Genomic DNA, 24791 nt, shown 5'->3' with positions numbered 1-24791 from the left:
ATATATATATATATATATATATATATATATATATATATATATATATATATATATATATATATATATATACATATATTTATATATACATATAAACACAAACACACACACAAAAGAAGTTCTAAACGAAAGAATAAATAAATTTTAATGTTTTGAAAAAAAAGATCCGTTGTTAAGAACGCCAAATAGCTTGAATTTAAGAGTACACAAACGCAAAAAAAAAAAAAAAAAAAACAAAAATAACCAAGCAGACACTATGATTTAATCCTTCTTCTCTTTCAAAAATAAGGCTTTCACTTTTTCTGGAATTTTACTTTCGATTCTAAAGAACAAAAAAACAGTTTCCGATAACTGCTAATGATAAAAATTAGATCATTTCTTTTAAATAAAAAGATAAAAAAAAATAAGATACTATCTTTGTTTTTTTGAAAAATTAAAGCGTACAAAATATATTTTGAAATTGCGTCTTTAGATATATATTATCTGTTGTGTGTATGTATAAACGCGGGCCATTTTTCAACTTTTTACAATTAGTGCTTAGGTCATATGAACTTTAAATGTGTTGGCCCTAATGCAATTAATTCAAACTAATGCAAAAAATATATATATATGTATATTTTAATTTTTAGGTTTTCAAATTTTGACCTCAAAAAACAAAGTTTTGAATAAGCAATGCGATATACGAGGTTTGCCTCAACTTTTGACCGGTAATTCAGATTGACTCAGAAACATCTTTAATCGAATCCTCGATCCCAAATCCCTTTATTAGACACCTAGACAATCATTGTGATCGAAAAACTTAATAATTTAAAAGTTTACAAAGATCGTTTTTTTGCTATACTTTGTTGTAATATCTTGCATAACAATATGACTGTAATGTAGAAAAAAAAAAAGTTTGTAAATATCAGTACTTTAATCAATCAATTCGATAATAATTTCAGCATCAGTGTTAATTTTTGGAATTTTTCTTTATCTAACAGCAGTATTTTCTAGAGAACTTAAATTTCTTATTGAAAGTATTGCCTTCATTAAAAATATTCTCTCTTCTTTATCTTTGCTACAAAGTAGTGGTTGAAGAATGGATTCACTATAAGCATTCCAGGCAGAGCAACAAACAGAAAAAATTAGGGTAAAACTGTTTTCTGAGTATTTAAGTTCATTTTTCGGACAAGTTCCAGCTGTTTAATAATATGATATGGTCCATTTTTGTTTTACCTAAACATTTTTATTAATAAAATTATCCATACATACACAAATAAAAACTATCAAAGTAAATATAAAAAATTCTTACCTTAATTTCAAACCATAATACAGAGTATACACCAACACAGAAAGGTGTTTTAAAATCTCAGCATCGTTTCCATTTAGTCCATGGTGTGAACACCAGATTCTGCAAGCCTACTTGTCAAGTTTAACCAGCGTGCAAAACTGGTATTAACTTAAATTTCTGTCTGGCATTATTTTATCTTTAATAACTTTTGTTATTTGGTATAGATTTATTTACATTAGTCGAAATTTTGAGATCATTGGCAATAGGAACAAGTTTCCCAATATTGCCAAAAAACTTATTGTTTGAAATTGTTTTGCCATCAATAACTGACATTAAGTACCTCAAAGATAATTGATTTGTGTGCAAGGCACAAACTATCCAAATAAGTTTGGTTTGAAGTTTTTTCCCTAAAAAATGAATAATACCTCCTTTCCTGCCTAAAAAATACTTATTTAAATATATGCATGCCATTTAACATCAAAAATTTACCTGTATTTATCAAACATTTATCTGTATTAAGATTGGTTGAATCACAGCCAACAGCAACTAGAGTGGATTCTATACCATGCTCTATAATCCATTTATAAATATGTTCATTTATAAATAACTCTCTATGGGGTAATAAACTCAGTAATAAAATCTGTAAAATGGTACAGATATAAATCACCTGGCTCTGCACAAACCGAATAATGGTCTTCTTGTACAAGTCTGTGGTAAAATTTTCCATCTTCTCCAATCAAAGAAAATTTTGTCTCATCCTTTTTCTTATCAAACATTATAAATTAAGAGCCATTTTCTGAGAAAACCAGGCAATACTCAAAAATGAGATCTTTGGATCATTCTCAATTTTACATATTGTATAGTTTGTAATATTAAAAAAAAGTCTGTAAATTTTTTTTTTCTGAATATTTCTAGTTCCTGAGTTATGGTCGGTCAAACTTTTGCTCTATTAATACTTGGAAAGTCACTTTTGGGGTTTTATGATTTTTAAATAAGATTAAAAGCAATGAGACCACTTTACCCTAAGTTTCTTTTCATATTATGGAAGCATAGGTAGAATTTTAAATAAAAAAGTAAAATAACCTGAGGACAACCCTTCCTTTGTCTAAAAATTATAACCTGAAATCACACATATTTGAATTTGGGGCCTACTTCAAATACATTTATCTCGAAACATAAAAAATGCCTGTGATGTATTTAATCCCATTTAGAAAGAGTATCCCATTGTAATTTTAATGGTCTAAAGAAACTAAGAGGATATTGTTTATAAAAAAACTTATGAGTCATCAAAGTATCAAAAAAATATTTTAACTAGCATTCAAAAATCAGTCTTAACGGGAAATGGGAAAGGTCCCAAGGTTGAATGTACTGATTTTCTATTACTCCATATTACAATTTTTTTAATGCAAAAAAAAAAACAAAAAAAAAAAACAACAAAAAAACAAAACTTAGGGGGTAATATTGCATTGTTGAAATAACTTTACATCAAAATGATGCTGAATCTGATTTTTTTTTTTTAATTTATGTTTGTAGACTTGAAAATTTTTTTTTTAAATAAACATTTTTAACTTGATGTTTATTAAACGTAATTAAATTATTGTTAGGCATTATATCTTAATTTACAGTTATTTAGTATGGTTTATTGACCATTTACTTTTGAATTATTCAGAACAGAGAATGAGTATTTTATGCTAAATATACTTAAAAAAAAAAAACTAAGTTGCAAAGAAAATGTCAGAGCTAGAGGTTGTTGTTGAAAATGTTTGCAAAGTTAATGATGTCAAGTGTGGACCATATCTACTTTTAAATGAAAAAAGGTTATTCAAGATACAAAATCTAACTTTGGTTGTCAAAGCACACTTTATAAAAATTAAAGTAAGCAATGCTCTTAAAAGTTGTAAAAAAAAAAACTCCATTAGCATCATATAGTAATGTAAAACGATTGTTGTTTAATTCCCTCATTATATTTATATTGCATAATAACCAAGTTTTATATTTTTAAGTTTTAAAGGCGCACCAAGAGACAGGATGAACAGAAAAGTCACTTATAGAAAACCGAAGGTGCACATCAATTTCTGATAACAACTATATGTCCTTAACCTAGATTTATCTTAGGTAAGAATTTGTTTACATCCATATTTCAACAAAAAAAAAAATTTAATTACTAAACCTTTAAAATAAATTTTTCAAATTTTGACCTTGAAATTCAAGGTATTGACTGGGTTCCTCCAAGAAGATGCTGTCACCCAATGCATGAACTAAACGTTGGTAAAAAATCAACTACTGTAAGAAGTATTTCGATAAATATGTCCACAAATGTTTCAAAACATTACAACAAAAATGTTACAGTAGGTTCTGTATTTTGTCACAATCACCTAGAGTCATAGTGCACTCTAATTAAAACTAAAACAAGTACTGCCACTAACAAAGAGTTAGTTGAAGGCACAACTGATTTTGATTTTGAGCCTAAAGAAATTTTACTTTCTGGAGGAAAGGTTGAAGGTGTTTTTTTACTGGTGCTACATTTACTGGTAACAGGTGCTACTTTTACAACTGGTAACAGGAGCTACATTTACTGGTAACAACTTATCAGAAGCACTCCACATCAGCCCTTTTCAGTTTAAAAGATATCTGATCTCAGCAATGGAACCAAAAATAATTTACAAATAAAATTTGAAAGAGCCAAGGTAAATCTTGCAAAGAGGTTCGCTGAAGCTGTTGCCCCAGATCAGAGTGAAGACTTTATCTCAAATGTTTTAGATCTTTCGAAACTTTAGACAATGATGTACCTGATGATCTAAAAAAATTGGTTAAAATTTATAAAGATAGTGACTCTATGGGTAAACATGTTGTTCTGTGTTTGATTGAACATGAAAAATTTACTTAGAATTTTTCTTAGGAAAGTTTTTGCTTCGAGTGATTTAACCGACAAACAGTTGCAACAGATTTTAATAGCACCTAATGATAAGATATGTTATGAGTGCAAAAATTTAAGCAAATCCTTAGTTGAACTAAAAAGATTAGCATCAAATATTTCAGCCAACGAAGATTTATGATACTGAAATTGCTGAAAACGATATCATTGATTATAAAAAACATTTAATGCATGATTGTCAACAGAAAAAAGCTAAAGTTTTTGTTTTTGAAAGTCTTGATGAAGAATCTGGATTTTGGTTGAAAGACTATTGCCAAAAAATTCTATCCAAATTCAGGGAAGGTTAAAAGAAATATTTTGAATGTCACTGCATGTAGACATTTTCTTCACTAAGAAAAACAACATTTTACAGAAAAAGGTGTATTTTACAGCTCTTTATAGGTGTGAGCAATGTTTATCAGAAACACTATCAATTGCCCAATTAGTTCTTCTGAAGTTTAAGCATAACCATTCTGATGTTAATAAACTCTTTGCAAAATCTGACAATGCTTTATTGTACCATGGCAACTTTATAATGGAAGCTTTTTTTATGTTGTACAAAAATAACCAAATACAGCTTAAGCGCTACGATTATAACGAACCTTGTCATGGCAAGGATCTGTGCGACGGAGAAGCTGCCGGAGCAAAGTCATTGATTTATAGCTTTGTTGATGCTGGCAACGATTTGATGTGTGCAGAGGACATTTATACTGCTTTACATTATGGCCATGGGAAGTATGTTCTGACATCAGCAAATATGTTAAAGATTGGGCTTTACCTACGCACAGTATCTTCCGGTATAGTATGAAACAAAATGGTATATTATATAAACTCTTTATGTAAGGTGAAGTATCAGGAGAAAAGTTTAGCCCAAAGCAGGTGCACCTTTTAATAAAAAAAAAAAGCTCCAAGTCTCAGAATACGTAATAACTCAACAAATAAGATCACTATTTTCATGTTGGAGCAGGCAAAAAAAAGACAAAAGATTGAATGAACCAATTGATGTTGGTAGTACTAATGTGGATAACAAAGAAGAGTAAATAGCAGATGAAGGTAATACATTTTATATCTACTCTCATTATTATATATTTTGATATTATTTGGTAATTACAAATATTTGTATAAATATTTATATTTTTTCTTTCTGTAGATCAGGAAGAATTAGCAAACTTGTCATTTATTTATCTTGTGCATGGCATGGAAACGATTGGATTGTTGTTATTTATATGGGTAATTGGTAACCTAGGATTATTTTCATTCAAAGTTTAAAAAAAAAATGTTTTTCATTCAAAGAAAACTTTTTTTTTTAAACATCATTTGATCATATCAATTGTGTCACTTAAATTTAAATGAAGTTTACTTTTGTCGAATAACAATCCAATTTTTCAAACTATTTTTATTAGAAAAATCATTACTCATATTAAGTTCTCAGTGATGGTTACATGGTGAGCTGTATGAAGTATGCTTCTGCCATCAAGAACCTTTTTAAGTGGCCAGATTTTTCAGATGTTACAAAGTACAAAGACAGTGAAACCATTTTTGGAATTCTACCACATTGCCATGAAAATAGCATGAAGACTATAATTGATGATCAATTTGAAAAAGCCCAAAAGGAATTTTAAGCAACAATGCATTAAAACCAAAGACATAAGGATAAGGATATGTAAAACTGATTTATGACGCAAACAATGATATAATAAGATAAAGACGTAATATATATGTCGATTAATTCCACTGCGACATTCGGTTGTTTTTTTAAAAAATACAAAAAATTTAACTTTTTGTAGTGGAGTTATTTTAATAATGCAAAATTACCCCCTAAGTTTTTTTTGCATTAAAAGAATTGTAATGTGGAGTAATATAAAATCTGTATCTTCAACCTTGGGACCTTTCCCATTTCCCATAATGACTGATATTTGAACGCTAGTTAAAACATTTTTTGACACTTTGATTACTCATAATTTCTTTTGCAAACAATATCCTCTCAGTCTCTTTAGACCATTAAAATTACAGTGGGATACTCTTTCTAAAAAGAGTAAGATAAGTTGAGTAAAATGCTTCAATGTTTTTTATACAAAACAATTTTTATCTGTTTTAAAATAATTTTTTAGTAAAAAAATTATCTAAAAGTTTTAAATAACAAAATGAGGAAAAAAGAAGACATCAGTTCTGAAAAAAAAATCCATCTCTAAAAATTCCACTTTTAGATTGGCTAGGAAACTCCCCAGATTTAAACCACATAGAAAATGCAGGCACCTTTTAGGTTCCGAGAAAAATATATTTAAAATAGGCTCCAAATTCAAAATATGTGATTTCAGGTTATGATTTTTAGACAAAGAAAAGGTTGTCCTTAGGTTTTTTAATTTTATTTTAAAGCTCTACGTATACTTCTATATTATGAAGAGAAACTTAGGATGCAGTTGTCTCATTGCCTTTAAACTTAGTCTAAAAATCACATAACCTCAATAATAACTTTACAAGTATTAAGTAAGACCAAAATTTACAAGTATTAAGTAAGGCCAAAAGTTTGACCGACCATAACTCTAAAACTATAAATACTTTGAAAAAAAAACTTTACAGGTTTCTTTTTTACCCTATCAGTGTTACTGTATATAAAATTGAGCGCAATTAAAAGATATCACTTTTGAGCCAACAGTACTTTTGCCTGGTTTTATCAGAAAATGGCTCTTAAACTCAATCTCTTTTTACCATATCATTTTCAGATTTTAATGTTTCATCATCTGCAATTTAGAGCATTAAATTTTCTTGTGATCTGTCACTGTTTCACTTTCAGTTTTAAAAAAGCCTTTAGCTGCTTTCAGAATTTAGAATTTTTTTCTTGTTTGTTAGCTAAAGTTTCTATTCTGGAAATTTTGTTTTCTCATGAACTAAAACACATGAACTACAACTTGCCTCCTCACATAAAATAATGTCACACTTGCACTTCGCTATATCAAATAGCTTGTCCAGATTAGAGTTAAACTTAGAAATGTTTTCAGTGTTGCACCTGAAGTTAACAATATCTATAGTCTTTTTCCATACTCTAATTATTTTATTTATACCAACTTTGTCCGTCACAATGGGAATTTCAGGATTCGCTTTCAACCATTGTGTTTTCACTTTAAAGAAAGCCTTTTGCATGTATCTTTAAGTTTTGCATTTGCTTTACAGTTATCATCTCTTCTTAGAAGCAGACCGTATTTAATATCTCTTAATGTTGGTAACTCAGAATCTAAAAATTCACTTGCAAAACCAATCATAACGCTTAATTTGCAACTGACTATTTTTATATGTTCATTTAGCTATCAATAAAGAACAACATTTTTCAATGGAAGATGTTTTGAGTCAAACCTGTCAAAAGTTGCAGCAAACTACTACTTAATTACTTAATTATGGTTATAACCCACTCTCAACTCATTTAAATGAGGAGGTAAATTTAAATATATAAATATATATATATATATATATATATATATATATATATATATATATATATATATATATATATATATATATATATATATATATATATATATATATATATATATATATATATATATATATATATAGTCCATGATCAAATTATTAGCCCACTTTATAAAATTTGTAGAATTTTGATTATTTAATGGTTTAGGGGGGATTAAAATTGGTTTGTAATGTTTTTATTTGCTGATGTATGTTTTTAGATTTATAACTTTCAGGCTATTAGCAATATAAAATTAATTTCAGGGTGCCAACATTTTTAGGGGTACAAACGACATCTGTTTAATTCATGACATTTGTGTTTTGTCTATTGTGCTAATGTACTATGTTTTCTTTAAGTGCAGTAAATTTTTTTGTTAACTATTGTGATTTATTTACATTAGATTTATATTATAATATACTTTAAACCATTTTTAAACAATATTTACGCAGTTTGTATACTTTGCTTCAATGTTTTTTATACAAAACAATTTTTATCTGTTTTAAAATAATTTTTTAGTAAAAAAATTATCTAAAAGTTTTAAATAACAAAATGAGGAAAAAAGAAGACATCAGTTCTGAAAAAAAAATCCATCTCTAAAAATTCCACTTTTAGATTGGCTAGGAAACTCCCCAGATTTAAACCACATAGAAAATGCATGGGAGCTATTAAAGAGAAATTTAGCTAGAAAAGGTCACAAATAGGACCCAATTGATTAAAAAATTATTTGGCATTGGAACCATAATGCACATTTGAAAGAAATGTCTTTAAATTGCATTTATAGCATACCGAATTGTCTTCATGCAGTTATAAAAAAATACTGGAGGATGAACAAAATATTATAAGTTCATGGTAATAAACATATTCTTATTGTTATTTTGTATATGTCAAGTTAGAAAATAGTTATACTTTATTTACATTTTAAGTTTTTACCTGTATTTTTATAAAAACATAAGTTTTCCCTCTAAGAAGATAAAAAAATATCAACCTGGGCTAATAATTTGATCAGGGACTGTATACACACACGCACACACACATATATATATAGATATATATATATAAATATATATATATATATATATATATATATATATATATATATATATATATATATATATATATATACACACACACACACACACACAAACACACACATATATATATATATATATATATATATATATATATATATATATATATATATATATATATATATATATATATATATATATATATATATATATATTAAGGTGGCTATAAAAAGAACTTTTTGAAAATGCTTTCACCCCCTTAATGTGTTCTTTATAATAAAATAATACGAGATTTAAAATTTTTTTTGTCAAGAAGTAGTATAGGGGTCATCAAAGACCCTAAAACAACAGTCGGGTCCCTAATAATATAAAAGTTGTACTCTATAGTGACATATGTGGTATGTCACTATAGAGCACATATTAGCTAGACAGAATGTAACAAACATACCTTAACAAAACTTGCAAAACTCTATCAATAATCACTTGATAAAATGTTTCAACTTCATTCTAAATTAAAAAACAGTTTAACTAATTCCTTTGTATTTTTAGGTGCCGAAATTATATTTGGTTTCAGCACTCAAAAGATACAGAAAATTTTCAAATAAAAACAATTCCTAAGATCCTTATCATTAAAATATGCAAAGTAAACTGGAAAAAAACAAACGAGCCATTCATGAAAACTACTAACATAACAACAATTTGATGTCAATTTTAGAATTTACTGCGAACTTAATATTATTTAAATGATTAAAAATATTTTTTAAATCCCGAATAATATTAGGTTGGCTAAAAAGTAATGAACAATTTTTCAAAAAATATATACTTAATTTATAATTATATAGATAATATTTAACAATCATTGTCTATAACCTCTAGTCAACACTTTGACAAAGAATAAAAACCAATGGTGTAGAGTTAGGTTTTGAATCAAAAACATAATCAAGGTCCTAAATGCATCCAAGTTTGCTTGTTAAGCAGAGCAGTTAATAACTCTATTGGTCTGCCAGATCTGGGTCTTCTTTCAAGATTAAGTAACCATTATATAACCAACATATTGCTGTCACCTGAGACACCGAACCCTAACATATCTGATTGCAAATATTTTGTGGGGCTTCAACTGCATACATGATATACAAAATTTGCAATACAGGAATTTTATTTGACTTGATAGAACTTTTTATGCCATATATACTAATTAAATTATGGAAACTTTTCAAAGCTTCTTAAAAATAAATAATAAAATAAATAATTAAAAAGACTTTTTGATTGTTAATAAAATCAGAATGCTTTATACAACAAAGTTAAAACTGATGCAAATAATTTAAATGAAGTAAAATACCTGCTTTTCTTCGTAAAACTTTGGAACAGTAAAAAGAAGGATGAAAACTTAAATGAGAAATATTGATAAATCTGAAATACTTATAATTAAGAATATTACACATTTAAAAATAGTAATTATTATACTAAAATATTTTTCTAATAATTATTTTTAATACTAATGTTAGAGCAAAACACTTATAAAAAAGCTGAGCAATATCATACCAATTATCATTAAAGTCAAAACACTCAGACAAGAACCAATGTAAGATACAAGCCATAAAAATAACCCAAACTAAAATTTAAATAGTAAATAATAATTTCTTAAACTTATATTTTTTAATTTATAATTTGGGCGTGCTATAAATATAAACAAGCATTGACTTTGTACTTACATCTAGTCGAAGTGAACCTATATTGAAAGCATTTGCAAATGAAAAAAAAATAACGTAGAACATACGTATGGGAAAAAAAGGGAAAACTTGAGGTCAGGTTATAAGAAGAGAAGGAAAAGAAAAAAAAAGAGAAAAAAAGACTCAGTAATATAAAGGAAATTACTAAATATAAGAAATACAACTTTGACATTTAAGGACATTATATATATCAAAAAATAAATAGGATATGTATACAATATATATGAAATATATATTGTATACATATCCTATTTATTTTTTGCATAGGTATAATATTGATATACCTTTCATATATCAATATTATCCCACTGGTGTAAATCCATGTTACTTCACCAGTGGGATAATATTGATATATGAAAGGTATTGTTAAAAAAAGAATAGCAAGTTTATAAAAATAAATTTATGTTTTACTCAGTGTGAAGTTATTGCATACACCTTAAATATTTCTACTCAGTGTGAAGTTATTGCATACACCTTAAATATTTCTACTCAGTGTGAAGTTATTGCATACACCTTAAATATTTCTACTCAGTGTGAAGTTATTGCATACACCTCAAATATTTCTACTCAGTGAAGTTATTCTATACCCCTTAAATATAAAGAAAAATAAGAAATCTTTTTTATTAAATAAAAAATTATTTTGGTTAAAAAAAAAATGTCCAAAATTTTATCGATATTACTTCTCCCAATAATTAGAAAGTTTTATAACTTAAAATGTTTTATAATTAAAAGTGAAATCTATTTAAATTATTTGTTAACAAAAATGATTTCATTTCCAGTGACTAGTATACCATATCACAACAACATTGTTGCTTTAAACCACAATATAGGTATATGGGTAATACAGTTTTACACTGCAGTACATTTGACCTGAGTACTATTAGTTGAAAAGCACCAATAAAATTATTAATTTTGAACTATACATGAATGGTTTACATCGGAAGTTTTTAATGCATTTTATTTGATCATTTTATAGAATCAGAATAATAAAAGGTAATAAACAGAAATTTAATCTAAATTAAAATAGCAACAATTCAATCTAAAATTAAAATAGAAATAACTTACTTTTAGTGAATCAAAAATGTCATTTATGAGAAACAAATGCTGACATGTTTTAATAGTCTTATTTCCATAACTGCACAATATTGATGACCATTTTGCAACCTATAAAATTTAACTACACAATAACACATCAATACACACATGTGGACACGCACACATTAATATTGTTTTTTTATAATTTTTCTTTGTAACTTAAAAGAAAAACTTCTATTAAGTATTCTGTGTTTTAATGGAAGTAATCTACTATTATTTATATCTTTCTCTCTTTTATCTATAATATCACTAATATTTATTAATTAATTGTACCAGAATATTAACTTTTAATGATTTTGTTACTAATTTTTATTAATATCTTTTTAATAGCACTTATAATTTTAAATTTAAGTGCTATTAAAATATGTTGGTTCTCAACAATAAAAAGGTAAACAAAATAAAACAAGTACAATAAAAGAAAATAGTAATCAAGATAAATAATTAAAAAAAAAAGATAAACAAATGAATAATAACAATAATAAACAAATATTTATTGCATAAATCAATATGGTATAAATTTAAAAATGTAAACAATGTGTAAAAATGTGTACAAAGGTGAGACAGACAAATAGATTTAAAAAATGGAAGATTTGGTAAAATAGTTATTTAAAAATCTTGAATTAGAAAAACAATTGAAAGTATTAGAAGATAACCAATTCTAAGTTATCAGTAAAAACATCAACATAAACACCACTTTTTAGTAGTTTATGTAAAAAGTCATTTTAATAGTTTATTTCACAAGTCTTTGGAACTAGAAGAAAGCTTCAACATTAAAAAATCTGAAAATTGCTAAAAAAACACCAAAATGAAGTTAAACTTTAGTATTTTTCTATTGAACAAGTTTTTATATGTAAGTTTTCTGATTAGCTACTATTGTCTGCAATTAATGCTTTTATAAGTATAGATTTTAAATGAAAGCATTACTTATTTAAATTATATTTTATTATAGGCAATTAAATTGCTTATAACAAGTAGGACAGTAGATTCAGGCATCAATTGCAATGTGAGCAAGATGAATTAAATCAAAACAAAATTTTTTTTCCTTGAATAATCACTTCCTTTTTTTCTTTTGAAAAGCCATATATATATATATATATATATATATATATATATATATATAATATATATATATATATATATATATATATATATATATATACACACGCATATATAAATAAATATATATATATATATATATATATATATATATATATATATATATATATATATATATATATATATATATATACATACACACATACATCTATATGCAGCAGTGGTGTAGAGCACTCACTTCATAAGCAAGAAGGTTAGAGTTTGATCTCCACCATGTCCTTGGTAGTACCACACTTAACTGCTTGTCTGCACAGTGGAATTTTTTTTCCCAGTTATGGAGTTCAGAGAGGGTTGTAACCTCAATTAAAGCCTCCTTGACTGTAGTGTATATATATATATATATATATATATATATATATATATATAAATATATATATAAATATATATATATATATATATATATATATATATATATATATATATATATATATATATATATATATATATATATATTAGGATTATGACATTTTTTGAATCTGTTGTGGCCATACTTCTATAACCTGAGAAATGTTGAGTAATTGATAAAAAACTGGTTTAATGGTAGTCTAGTTGCAAAAATAACCCCCCCCCCCCTTGATAATAACATGATTTTTCATAGATTACATGAGGACACATAAAGCTTATTTCAAACCCATTTATGAACAGCCACAAAAATAAATAAAACTAATTGTAAATTATCTTTAGTATTTATCAACTACATATCATTGAAGTGGATCATTAAAAGTAATTATTTTCAGCAAGTTAGTTTTAACGCTTCACAGGTCATTCTTTCCAATAAATTTCACATTTGCATATTCCCACTTTTTTTAATTTTGAAGGAGATCTTCCATCAATTTAATGCCTTGTTCAGCAATGATGTTTGTTCTTGGAATATGAACTACACTATCTTCTTTGCTCCAGTGTTTTTAAATACTCTTTAAAGCAGCTGTACACTTAATCTCAGTCAATGCATCAAGCATATAGTCATATGATTTATCATCAAATAATTGTTTGCTGAACCAAAGTTTTTTCTATTGATTTGCAATAAAAGCTTCTGCACTTTTAAGTTCACACCTCCATGTTGGTATAAGAAAATAGGCAAGAAGAACATATGATGCTCTAGAGTTCCATCTAGCACTGTGCAATGGAGGAAGCTTGTGGTACTTAATTTTTGGTAATTTTATTATGATTCTTGAAGTAACTAAAAGCTTCACATAACTCATAAAAGAATTTGAAGTCATCTTGCCATTCCAAGTTTATGTAATGATTAGGCTCAGTTTCATATGTATAACTTTTTTGAAGATTTTCATAATTTTCAGTTAAGTCCTTCACAAATTTATAATCAAAACCAGGACTTGTCGATTTACAATTTACAAAATGATCCAAAACGTGTTTTAAAAGGAGATCCAGTATATGATGCTGACATCCTAAATATTGTGGTTTAGTAAAGCCTCTGGTTTCCATTTCATTTTGTATTTTTATAACTATACCATTTAATCTTCCTGTGTTTACTGCTGTTGTGTCACATATAATCATTGAAATCATTCCTGTTTACTGCTGTTGTGTCACATATAATCATTGAAATAAATTAATTACATGCATCAAAATCATTTAGCAATTTTTTAAAAGCTTCAAAAATATTATTGAATTTTCCACTTCCACAATTCCTAAGTTAATTCCTTTTCACATTTTGAAGTGTCACAACTTGGTATTCAGTCTTGTTTATTTTCTTTCCATCAAAATGTAGGCAGAATTGTTCTTCTTGTACTATTTTAGCAACAATTTTCTTCATGCTTTCCCCTTGCCTTATAGTTGATCTCCATATTCCTGTCTGACTTGGAGTTTCTATTTCAATACCTTTTTCAAATAACTTTTTACAGATTCTAGCCGATTTATTTGTACTTAAAGATTCAGTTATCACAAGATTAGATACTAACTTTGTTCTATTATATACTCTCTTTATGGATTTTTTTAATTCCACTGGTTCATAATTGTCTTGTGAATCTAAATCTGAACCACTTTCTTCTGATGCAGTTGAACTGCTAACTGGACAATTATTTGCTTTGCTTGTAGAAGTTGAATCTTTTGCATTACAAACTCTGACATTTGAAGGATGTAATGACACTTGTGTGTTAGTACTGTGACCAACTTCTCCTGAACTTAATAACTGTATATTATAAAAATTTTAACTTCCAGACTAAACCATATGCCCTTAATATTGGTGATATCAAAAAGATCTCCAAAAACAGAGCATTCTTCCTTTTTGCCAGGCTTTTTAAGATACTTGTCATGTTTTTCTATAACCTTTTCAATTTTTCTTCCAACTGATTTTTTAAAAATACTCAGAAAGTTGAGTTTGTTCCATAATTTACTTATTTTAACAGCAATTAACTTTACTCTTTCTTTTCTGCTTTTTTCAATTGATGCAATTGAATGGTTTTTCAATAAAGGGACCAATTCTTGATGTTATACGTTTTTTAAACGAAACTAAATTTTTTGACCATACTCTTGAATATTTGTCAACAACCGTTTTGCTATATTTATTTGACATTGGAAAAAATCTAAAATGCATGGATAGTATATGTTAGTAACGTTCTATGTTTTAATATTATTTTAATAAAAATACTTTTCTTTAAAAATTTACTGTATAAATATAAAATTAATTAAAAAAGACATTGAAATGGGTAAAGACAAAAGAAATGAGTAAAACATAAAACACATTAGTATTAACTATTTTCTGTATTTGTGTAATATTTCAGTTTAGACCAACATATTACACAAGCACATAAAATAGTTTTTACTTAGGTGTGTTTTATGCTTTATAGCGAATTTAAAAATCAAATACTTCTATAATAGTCATAAAAACAACAATATTTTTATAGCATAACTTAATTGTGGGTGGGGGACATTTTTTAACTATATTCAATATTACTATGAAATTTTAATATTAACTATCAATTTCTCAGGTTTTAAAACTATGGCACATTAAAACTGTGACAAAAGTTAAAAAAATCATAATCCTAATATATGTGTGTGTGTGTGTGTGCGTGTGTGTGTGTGTGTGTGTGTGTGTATACAACTGTCACTAATAAACAACTGAACTTTACTTTAATTCCTGGAAGAAAAAAATTTGGCTGTGAAGAAAAATTAAGACTCTTAAAGAAATTGAAAAGAAACATGATCCATATTATATTTTACATACATATTACACATCAACATGTTTCAGAGTTATCAATTTCACCTGATAACTCTGTTATACAAACTAATAATCAAAATTCTTGTCAGATAAAATTTGGTGTCTCCTTATTATCCAGCATAAGTGTGCTACAAATGGACAAAAATATTAAAAATGAAATTTGTTAAATGATTCATTGAATGTCTCTGAACAAAAAACCCCAAATTAGTAGGCTCAAAAATCCCTTATTTGACTTGCTTGTAGAAAAGATAAAACTGTTCATCTATTTGTCATATATGTGAGATCTTAAATTAAAACCTATCCCTAGAAAGCAAATGTTATTGTGTTATATCCGACAATCTGCTTCACAATACTGTGGCAGTCTTCAGTTATGTTTCAAAATGCTCAAACATATATATGTACAAGTTTAGAAGATTATTTCAGTGATGGTGCATCCAATATAAAAATAACCAACTTAATATTTTAATCCACAATATTCAAAAAAATCTGATTAAACTCTGTTTAAAGTATTATATTTGAACAATAATGGGCTTTAAATAGTTACTGCCCTTTTATTTGTGTCCCTAACCAGTTTAAAGACCAGATCAAAGATGAGGGAACCAACTATATCTTCTTTAAATAACTTATAATTATTTGCATCCCTCACATGGGAAACTAGGCATGTTGGACTGGTTTCCAATAATGCATTGGAATTTACTAATGTTAAAAACTGACTACTTTAAAGCCTTATCACTTTTTTATAACTTTCAACAAGTGTCAATATCGCTTAATATGGGTCTTCCATAAAATACCTAAACAGGTATGGGGGATGGTGAGTTAACACGTGACGGATCCAGGATTTTTCGGTGTTTTACCCTAAGTATGAAATTTTTTTTTTAGTTTACAGGTCTAATTTCTGTAGGTTCAATTCTGTAGTTCAATTCTGTAGGTTACATTAAATTTATACAGTAATAATACAAATTCCCTTTTTTAATAATAATAAAAAAAACAACCTGTATATAAACTGTGAAAATTATGGCCATAAAAAGTTTAAACCTTCTCAATTTAAAGGGGTTACAAATTTCATATGGTCATAATTTTTGAATGCTGAGAGATAATTAAGAAATTTAAAATAATTTTTGAATGCAGAGAGATAACTATGAAATTTAAAATTTATCGATAAATATAATTTTAGCTGAGAATAGTACAGAAATTTTTCATGTTATAACATAAGTATTTTTTATAAAAAATTTCAGTTTATAAAACTAATATTTTTTACAAAACATGCATAAAACTATTTAATTCTAGTGTGGGTTGAGGTCAAATGTGCATTTTCTAACAGCTGTTTTATCATAATTTCAATAGGATTTAATATGCTGATATAAGTTTTATACTTTGGTGAGAAATAAACCAAAAGCTCATTTTCGACAAATCGAGATTTACTAGGTCAATGATTTTAAAAGCCGGTTACACTGAAAGTTGTTGCTTTTATCGGTGACTGAAATAAGCATTTTCTGATTTTTAAGACCGATCTTCACTGAAGTTTTTTTTTTTGAGTTTTAAAGTTTTTGTTGATAATAAGTAAAAATTAATAAACGATGGGTGGGTGGGAAAATATTTCAAAAATTATTAAACATTACCCCTCCTATTAAGAATATATTCCCCTCCATTTTAAACCAACTAATTCTATCACAAATCCATGCGTTATTTAACAAACCAGAAATTTAATTAGAAAAAAAATGTAGTTGATGGTGCAGAGTGTGTGCTACGAATTTCAAGAATACAAACTTGATTAATGAATGTAAATTAGTCAATAAAACAATTTTTCAATTAAAATAAAAATTAAAAAATCCAAACTTCATTGAGATAAACTTAGTAAAAGATTTAAAACCCAAAACATTTTTATGTACATGCACTGTGTATATGCACTCAATGTATATCATATGTATATGCACTTAATGGAAAAATCAAACACATACAAAAATACAAGCATTCAAAAATAGTACAAAAATCTAATTACTGTTAAAAGAATCATTGTTTCTCATTTACAATATTCATTAATAAATTATATAATCTTTAAAAATCAATTCATTTAGGAGAGCTGCCAAAGTTATGGAAATCAGAAAACATTACATTACTTTTAAAAAAAGGAAACATGAAAGATTGGTTCAATAACCTATCATCAACATCAATACGAAGTAAGATATTGGAGAAAATAATTAGAGAAAAGCTGATTATTTATATAATAGAAAACAATTAACAATTTAACAACTTGGTTTTGTACAAAGCAAATTAATTTAAACCTATTAAAAACTTTTAATAGTATTACAGCTAAAATTGAAAATGGTTATCCAATTGATTTGGTGTACCTAGATTTTGCTAAGGTGTTTGATAAGGTACCACATCACCAACTTGCATACAAGATTTATGCAGTGGCGTGCTGGCTCCTTTCATTAATGCCGGATTTTTCTAAAAAGGCCTATTTTTGCAAGATTTTAGTGTATGCGCTTGATTTGAAGATCCATAAATATACAAACACTACATTTTATAAAAACAATAAATTAAGTACCATTACATTGCCTTATAAAAAGATCTGGTTCATATCAGCGTTGATATTATTGCTTAAAAATGTAATGATAGATTTAAAAATAGGTTAAATGTTCAAAAGATTGTAGAAAAATTTATGGGTAATTTTTGAGATTGTAGAAAAATTAATAGCTTATTTTTATCACCTGAAGGATAATTGTTAAAACAATATTTTGTGTTAAAAAATACTTTTATAATGTTAAGTAACTGAACAATACATAATTCAGGAATTATAAAAACTTTATTTTTATAACTGACATATACAAAGTTTTATTTAAAATAAAAACTTGTCTGATAACTTGTTAATCTAGAAATTCTTATAGTATTTCACTTTATTTTCGAAAACAGCATGTGTTACTATTTTAAATAAAACAAGAAAGGTTATATGAAATAATCTAATTGGTAATTTCATTCAAACCAAAGATTTAAAATTGTATTTGATCATGCTAAACATTTAAAATTAGAGTCCTTTTTTTCTTTTGTTGTTGCTTGAATTTTCTTGCTCTCAAATCTTTATAAATAGTATTAAACATTTTTTGTTATTATTTTGAGGCTGACGTTAGATAATTTCTTACGTCAGTCTTAAAATAATAATATACATACTATCGCTCAAACTTTAACACTTTAAATCAGATAATTAAAAAAAATTATTTGTGATAGCATAAATAAAGTGAATAAGAAATAACTTGTTGATCATTTAAAGAATATAGTGAAACAATTTTTTTTCCAAAACATCTCTATAATATAAAAAGCTTAAGGCCCATGCAGGATTCCCTCTATAGTATAGCCTCTGGGACCAGTAAGCCACTGGATTTTTGAAAGTGGAATATAAATGGAAAATATTCTGAGATAGGATGTCTTTTTTAAAAAAAACAGAAAACAAAGAGTTTAATGGGTGAAGTTGTATCAGATTGGTGTAAGATACCCCAGTGCATGGTATTAGATCCTCTTCACTTTCTGTTAAATAATAATCTTCCCATATGCAGATGATACTATAAATTATAACTGTTATGAATATTTTGCAAATTAATTTGCAAAACAACATCAATTTATTAATTGAATAGCCAAATAAAAGGTTAATGGATTTGAACATAAGTAAATGCAGCGTTATGCACATTGAAAAAAAAAATAATAACTACAACTACAATATCAAAAAATCACAACAAAAAAACAAGACACATGTAATAAGGTCATTTAATATGAGATGGAATCCATAAGTAACTACATGTAAAGCACAAAATATTTTATGCATGATAAGAAAAAAGCTTAACACTGAAATATATATCTTAACACTGAAATGGCAGCAGTTAGTAGTTAACAGCTCGCTGGTAAAAGGAGTAAACCACAGTAATGCGCTTTACTACTACTGGTATAGAAAAAAAATATTTCCTAGGGGGGTTGACACCCCCTACACCTCCCTCCCTAGGGATAAGTAGTAGTAGTAGTAGTAGTAGTAGTAGTAGTAGTAGTAGTAGTAGTAGTAGTAGTAGTAGTAACAGCAGTAAAGGTAGGTACAACATATTAAATACAAAAATTAAAAATAAGTAGAAAAATGACTTACAGATTGCTCTGATATCTCAATCTTCTCTTCAAGAAGGTTTCTGATGAAAAAAAAATTGCATATAAATATTTTCCAACAAAACTTTCTAATAAGCTTTTTGAAAAAAAAGTTTTAAAAATGAATGGAATAAAAGTCACTTGAATGGATGTTCAGTTGATGTTTTTTGTACTGCATTAACCACAGTCATTCCAATTCGATAAAGAAATGCAACAATTAACAGTGACAGTCCAAATACAGAAACCACTTGAATGACAGGGTAATAGTATAACGACAAAAGCAAAAATAAAACACCAGCAAATGTGAGCATACTTCTCTGTATATCACACCAGTAAATCAATCTAATAACTAAAAACAAAAAACTTTAGAAAAATGTAAAACTATCATCATAACTTATCATCAAGAGTTTTCAGACACATGAATTATTTTGAGAAATAACATGTAAATATAAGTATAACATATGTACATATATCCAAGATTTACGTACATATGCACATTTATCCAAGAATTTTACACATGTACATATATCCAAGTACATATGCACATATATCCAAGATATATATACATATGTACATATAGAGATATCTAAAATATCTGCATATGAATACACTCAAGATACGTAAATACACAAATAAAACATAAAAGATTATTATACTTTAAAATAAAGGATTTTTATATTTTAAAAGAAAAAATAATATATTTTAAAATAAAAAATAACTATATTTTAAAATTAATAATTAAAAGAACAGTTGTGAACTACAAAATAAAACATTGTCATGCTAATATATTTTTGCCAAAATCTTTTATCTTAAGTTTTTTTTAAATATATTAACTAAATCCAGACATTTCACTAGATTAAATCTTCTTCTAGACATTTGTATTAGTCTAAAATGTTTTTTAATATCTTTGTTTCTGTAAAAATATAACAAGAAATATAAGGTTTTGAAAGTCTGAGTATTCTTCTGGCTTGAGAGGCCATTGATAAAAAACATAAATTTAATGTTCCTAGTGGTAGTATTACAACTAAAAAAATTGCTTATTTCTGATCCACAAAATAAGAATTTAGTAAAGCATTTTAATTTTAAGTGAGCAAAATATATTAGTACATTGCTAATCTAAATCTGCAGGAATAAATTGTTTTGGAAATTTAAAAAGAACCTGTTATTTTTCTTAATTAAAAAAAAACTTTCTTGAAAAAACTTAAGGTCAAAGTCTTTACAAATAAGCTGGGACAGAATCAAATAATAGTTTTCATAAAGTCAAACAACATATTTTTGCGTAATTGTTCAATTTGTGAATTTTAAATTTCTAAGGGTATTTGTAAAACCTTAAATTTCACAAAGATTTAATTGCAAATTGTAGAATGGAATGAGATATTCAAAGCAATAATTTATTTGTGATATTTCAAGTCTAATGTTGATGTTGTAATATTTTAAGTCTATTACATTGTTTTATCGTCAGACTATTAAACTAAATTAAAAAATGTTTAGAAAAACTATTCAAAAGAAACACTTTGTATCAACACCAGTTTTGAGGCTGAATAAATCATTTGTTTCCAGAAACTAGTGTTTAAAACACTTGGTAGTAAGGTAATTCTAAAAACAACTTTTTTTGAAATTGTCTGCTGCCACCCCCTAAACGTGTTCTATGTAATAAATTAATACTAAATTTAAAAAATTTTTAAATAAAAAAAATTTTTAGGGGTTGCTCAAGACCCTTAAACATCGGACGGGTCCCTAATATTTTGAAAAAAAAAGTTCTTCAAAAGCATATCATGTTGGGTCTCAAAAGAAGTGAAATTTTATAAAAATTTTAAAAATAGTAAAAAAAATTTATGGAAAAACACAAATTTGAAAAGTTTGTTTAAAAACACTATGAAAATATGTACTTTTTTATTTTTAGTTAAAAAATAATAGTCTTTAAGCTATAAAACTTAAAATAGTAATCTTTATATAAAATGATTATTATTTTTAGAATTTTTATAAAATTTCACTTCCTTTAAGACCCAACATGATATGCTTTTGAAGAACTTTTATTTTCAAAATATTAGGGATCCGTCTGATGTTTAAGGGTCTTGAGCGATCCCTAAAATTTTTTTTTATTTAAAAGTTTTATAAAATTAGTATTAATTTATTACATAGAACACATATAGGGGGTGGCAGCAGACAATTTCAAAAAAAGTTGTTTTTAGAATCACCCTACTCGGTAGATGTTGTATATATCTATACCAATCTATTCTGATTAAAGAATTAAATTACTTAAAGTATGGATAATATTATTATTATAATTTGTTCAAAAGGACTAAATTAAAAATTATAAAAATAAATAAGCTTATCGGTCTTTTAAAGTACATTCAGATAGTAAATAAATTCAGATCTATTGATTTTGCTTTAATGGTTACTATATCTGAAAAATGTTTCCAACACCGTGAGTTAAATGCAATAGCCAATGCATGAATATTACTAACATAAAATCTGTTATACAATACATTGATGATAGCAGCATTGAAGTTGAAACAATCAAACAGGCTAATATATAGATGTCAAACCATAAGCCTATAGTTTTTTGTTGACTTTTGATAAATTTTAAAGATCATAGAAACCTTGGAATTGCAATAATACTAACACATGGATCCAAATGGAGATGAATTTGGATGGCAGGTAATATTAAAACACTGGTTTCTGCAAAAAATGATGCATTTTATTCAAATGCAAAACTGATATCAATAACAATGTTTTTAAATTTTGTAAACTTTTTAAAATCATATTTATGCTGTATTTATTTTATATAATTTTATTTATTTAAATTTTAAGTTGCAATTGTTTTAAGGACACAAGCTGCCTTTAAAATAATCGTCTCTTAAATTTTATTAGCAAAAAAAATTATATACTTACTTGAAACATTTATATTTTCATTTATCCATAAACCAAGAGGACTCTTTAAACATAATTCTAAATGAAATAATAATGATATCTAACCATTAAAAAATAGATCATTTATTTGTTACAATATTTCTACCATTTTACTTTTATCTGTTCAAAGAATTCTTAGGTTCGTTTATGTTTGCTTATTAGATTTGTTAGTGCCTATTAGATTTGTTAGTATATGTCTATTAGATCTGCCAGTATCTGTCTATTAGCTATAGTTACATGGTATTAAAAGATATAACAAACTTATAAGCAAATATAAAATCATTTAGCCATTTTAATTATTATTACAGTTATACAAATCTGCTAAATACGATTTATATAGTTAAGATTGAATAGATAAATGAAGAGATGTTGTAACAGCTGTATAAACCACATAAAACATAGAAAAAGTTTAAGCTTGACCACATCCTGGTAGTACTGCGCTCAACTTGTTTCTCTGCAAAGTGGCCTTGTTCTTCATATTTCAGAGATAAGGATTTGAAAGAAGGTTGTAACTTTTCCTCAAATCTATTTCTTTGATATATTCATTTCAAATCTATATCTCTGAAGATTTGTTATTGCCTTAACAGGGAAACACAAAATCTCAATAAAGCTTTTAAACAGATAATCTTGAAAAAAGTCCTAAACATTTTTTTTATTACTAGAAACTCTCTAGATCTGGGTATCGCTTTAGTTATCATAATTTACAATGATGGTTTGGGAGATTTTGAAATTTTTTTTAATTATTTGGAACTCTTGTCTGCAAGATTTTTTGATAGGGCCCATTATTGTAAGTGATAATGGGCTCTAATGAAGCACACTCACTTATACATGAGTGAGTATGCTTCATTGGTGTAGTGCATTCTCTTTTAAAAAGAAATTAGATGGATGCCAAATTTACTACACACAGATCTCATTATTCTTTGCTCTTCTCACATTGACATCAAAAAGAAAATCTAGTGTAAAAGAGCTTTGGGTCAAAAATATGAAGTTCTGAACAATCAAAGAAAACTAGGTCTTGTTTAACTGCTTCTTTTACTACATAAGCAAAACTACATAAGCATAAGGATGTAAATCCTTATTATCTTTAATTAGGTATTGGTTTTAAACAGAATTTTATTTCAATATATTCATTTCAAAATGATACTTCTGACGCCAAAATTACAATCTACACTTAAATGCTAAAACAAACGCAAAATATACCTTTATGTTTAGGTTTTTCAGTTTCTAAAGCGTTATCATAAGATTTAGATTTATCTAGGAATTCGTGTTGAGTTTCATGATCTTTGCTTTTTATCAATGTTTCAGTGCAAGGAGCTTTTGGAAGATGATCTATTAAAGAATCAGACAGAGACTCTTGACCATTGCTTGTACTTGAAACATCGTCAGAACTAATTTCATATTGTTCTTTTGGACTAATTGGTGTTGTTTTTAAAATAGATACATCATCATCTTGTATAATATCAGATTGTAGTTCACTAGTTTCTTTATCTACAGAATTATTATTTGGTGTCGGAGAAATAAAGTTATCTTGAATATCACCCATAATATTTTTTTTTAAACGTTTTTTATTTAAAATAAAATACTTTGCAAAGGCTTTTAAAATAATTTTGCAAGACTTATGCGCCGATTCTTTTAAAAGCCCGGGTTCAAAGTACGATGATATTAAAATAGCTGAATTATCAAAAGCGAATAAATTAATTCGTTTCCAAACTCAGCTTAAATTTTTCATGACTTGGATGATCGATAACAAAATCTTCATTGGGCACGCGAGATATGCCAAAAAAAATATTAAAATATTATTTTAAAGAAATTGAACCTGTCATTTCAAAAAGGGCACAAGTTCATTTATTAAATATATATATATATATATATATATATATATATATATATATATATATATATATATATATATATATATATATATATATATATATATATATATATATATATACTAACCTTCTAGCA

At 26.4% G+C, this 24791-nt stretch overlaps 1 protein-coding gene across 1 annotated transcript; it reads right to left on the bottom strand.

Moving 5' to 3' along the window:
* Nucleotides 1-241: 241 nt before the first annotated feature.
* On the bottom strand, nt 242-24472 carry LOC100211808 (reticulon-3-B). Its single transcript, XM_065805250.1, has 9 exons — nt 24027-24472; nt 22809-22865; nt 20055-20262; nt 19918-19957; nt 11471-11569; nt 10218-10287; nt 10015-10061; nt 9124-9182; nt 242-319 (listed from the first exon to the last, which is right to left on the bottom strand). Exons 1-9 carry the CDS (start codon nt 24367-24369, stop codon nt 259-261), a joined length of 984 nt encoding a protein of 327 aa, XP_065661322.1. The 5' UTR covers nt 24370-24472; the 3' UTR covers nt 242-258.
* Between the last annotated feature and the right edge of the window lie 319 nt (nt 24473-24791).

This window comes from Hydra vulgaris, chromosome 09 (assembly GCF_038396675.1).
Source record: "Hydra vulgaris chromosome 09, alternate assembly HydraT2T_AEP".
Lineage (NCBI taxonomy): Eukaryota > Metazoa > Cnidaria > Hydrozoa > Anthoathecata > Hydridae > Hydra > Hydra vulgaris.
The sequence above is the reverse complement of the archived record's forward strand: the minus strand, read 5'-3'. Positions and strand labels throughout refer to the sequence as shown.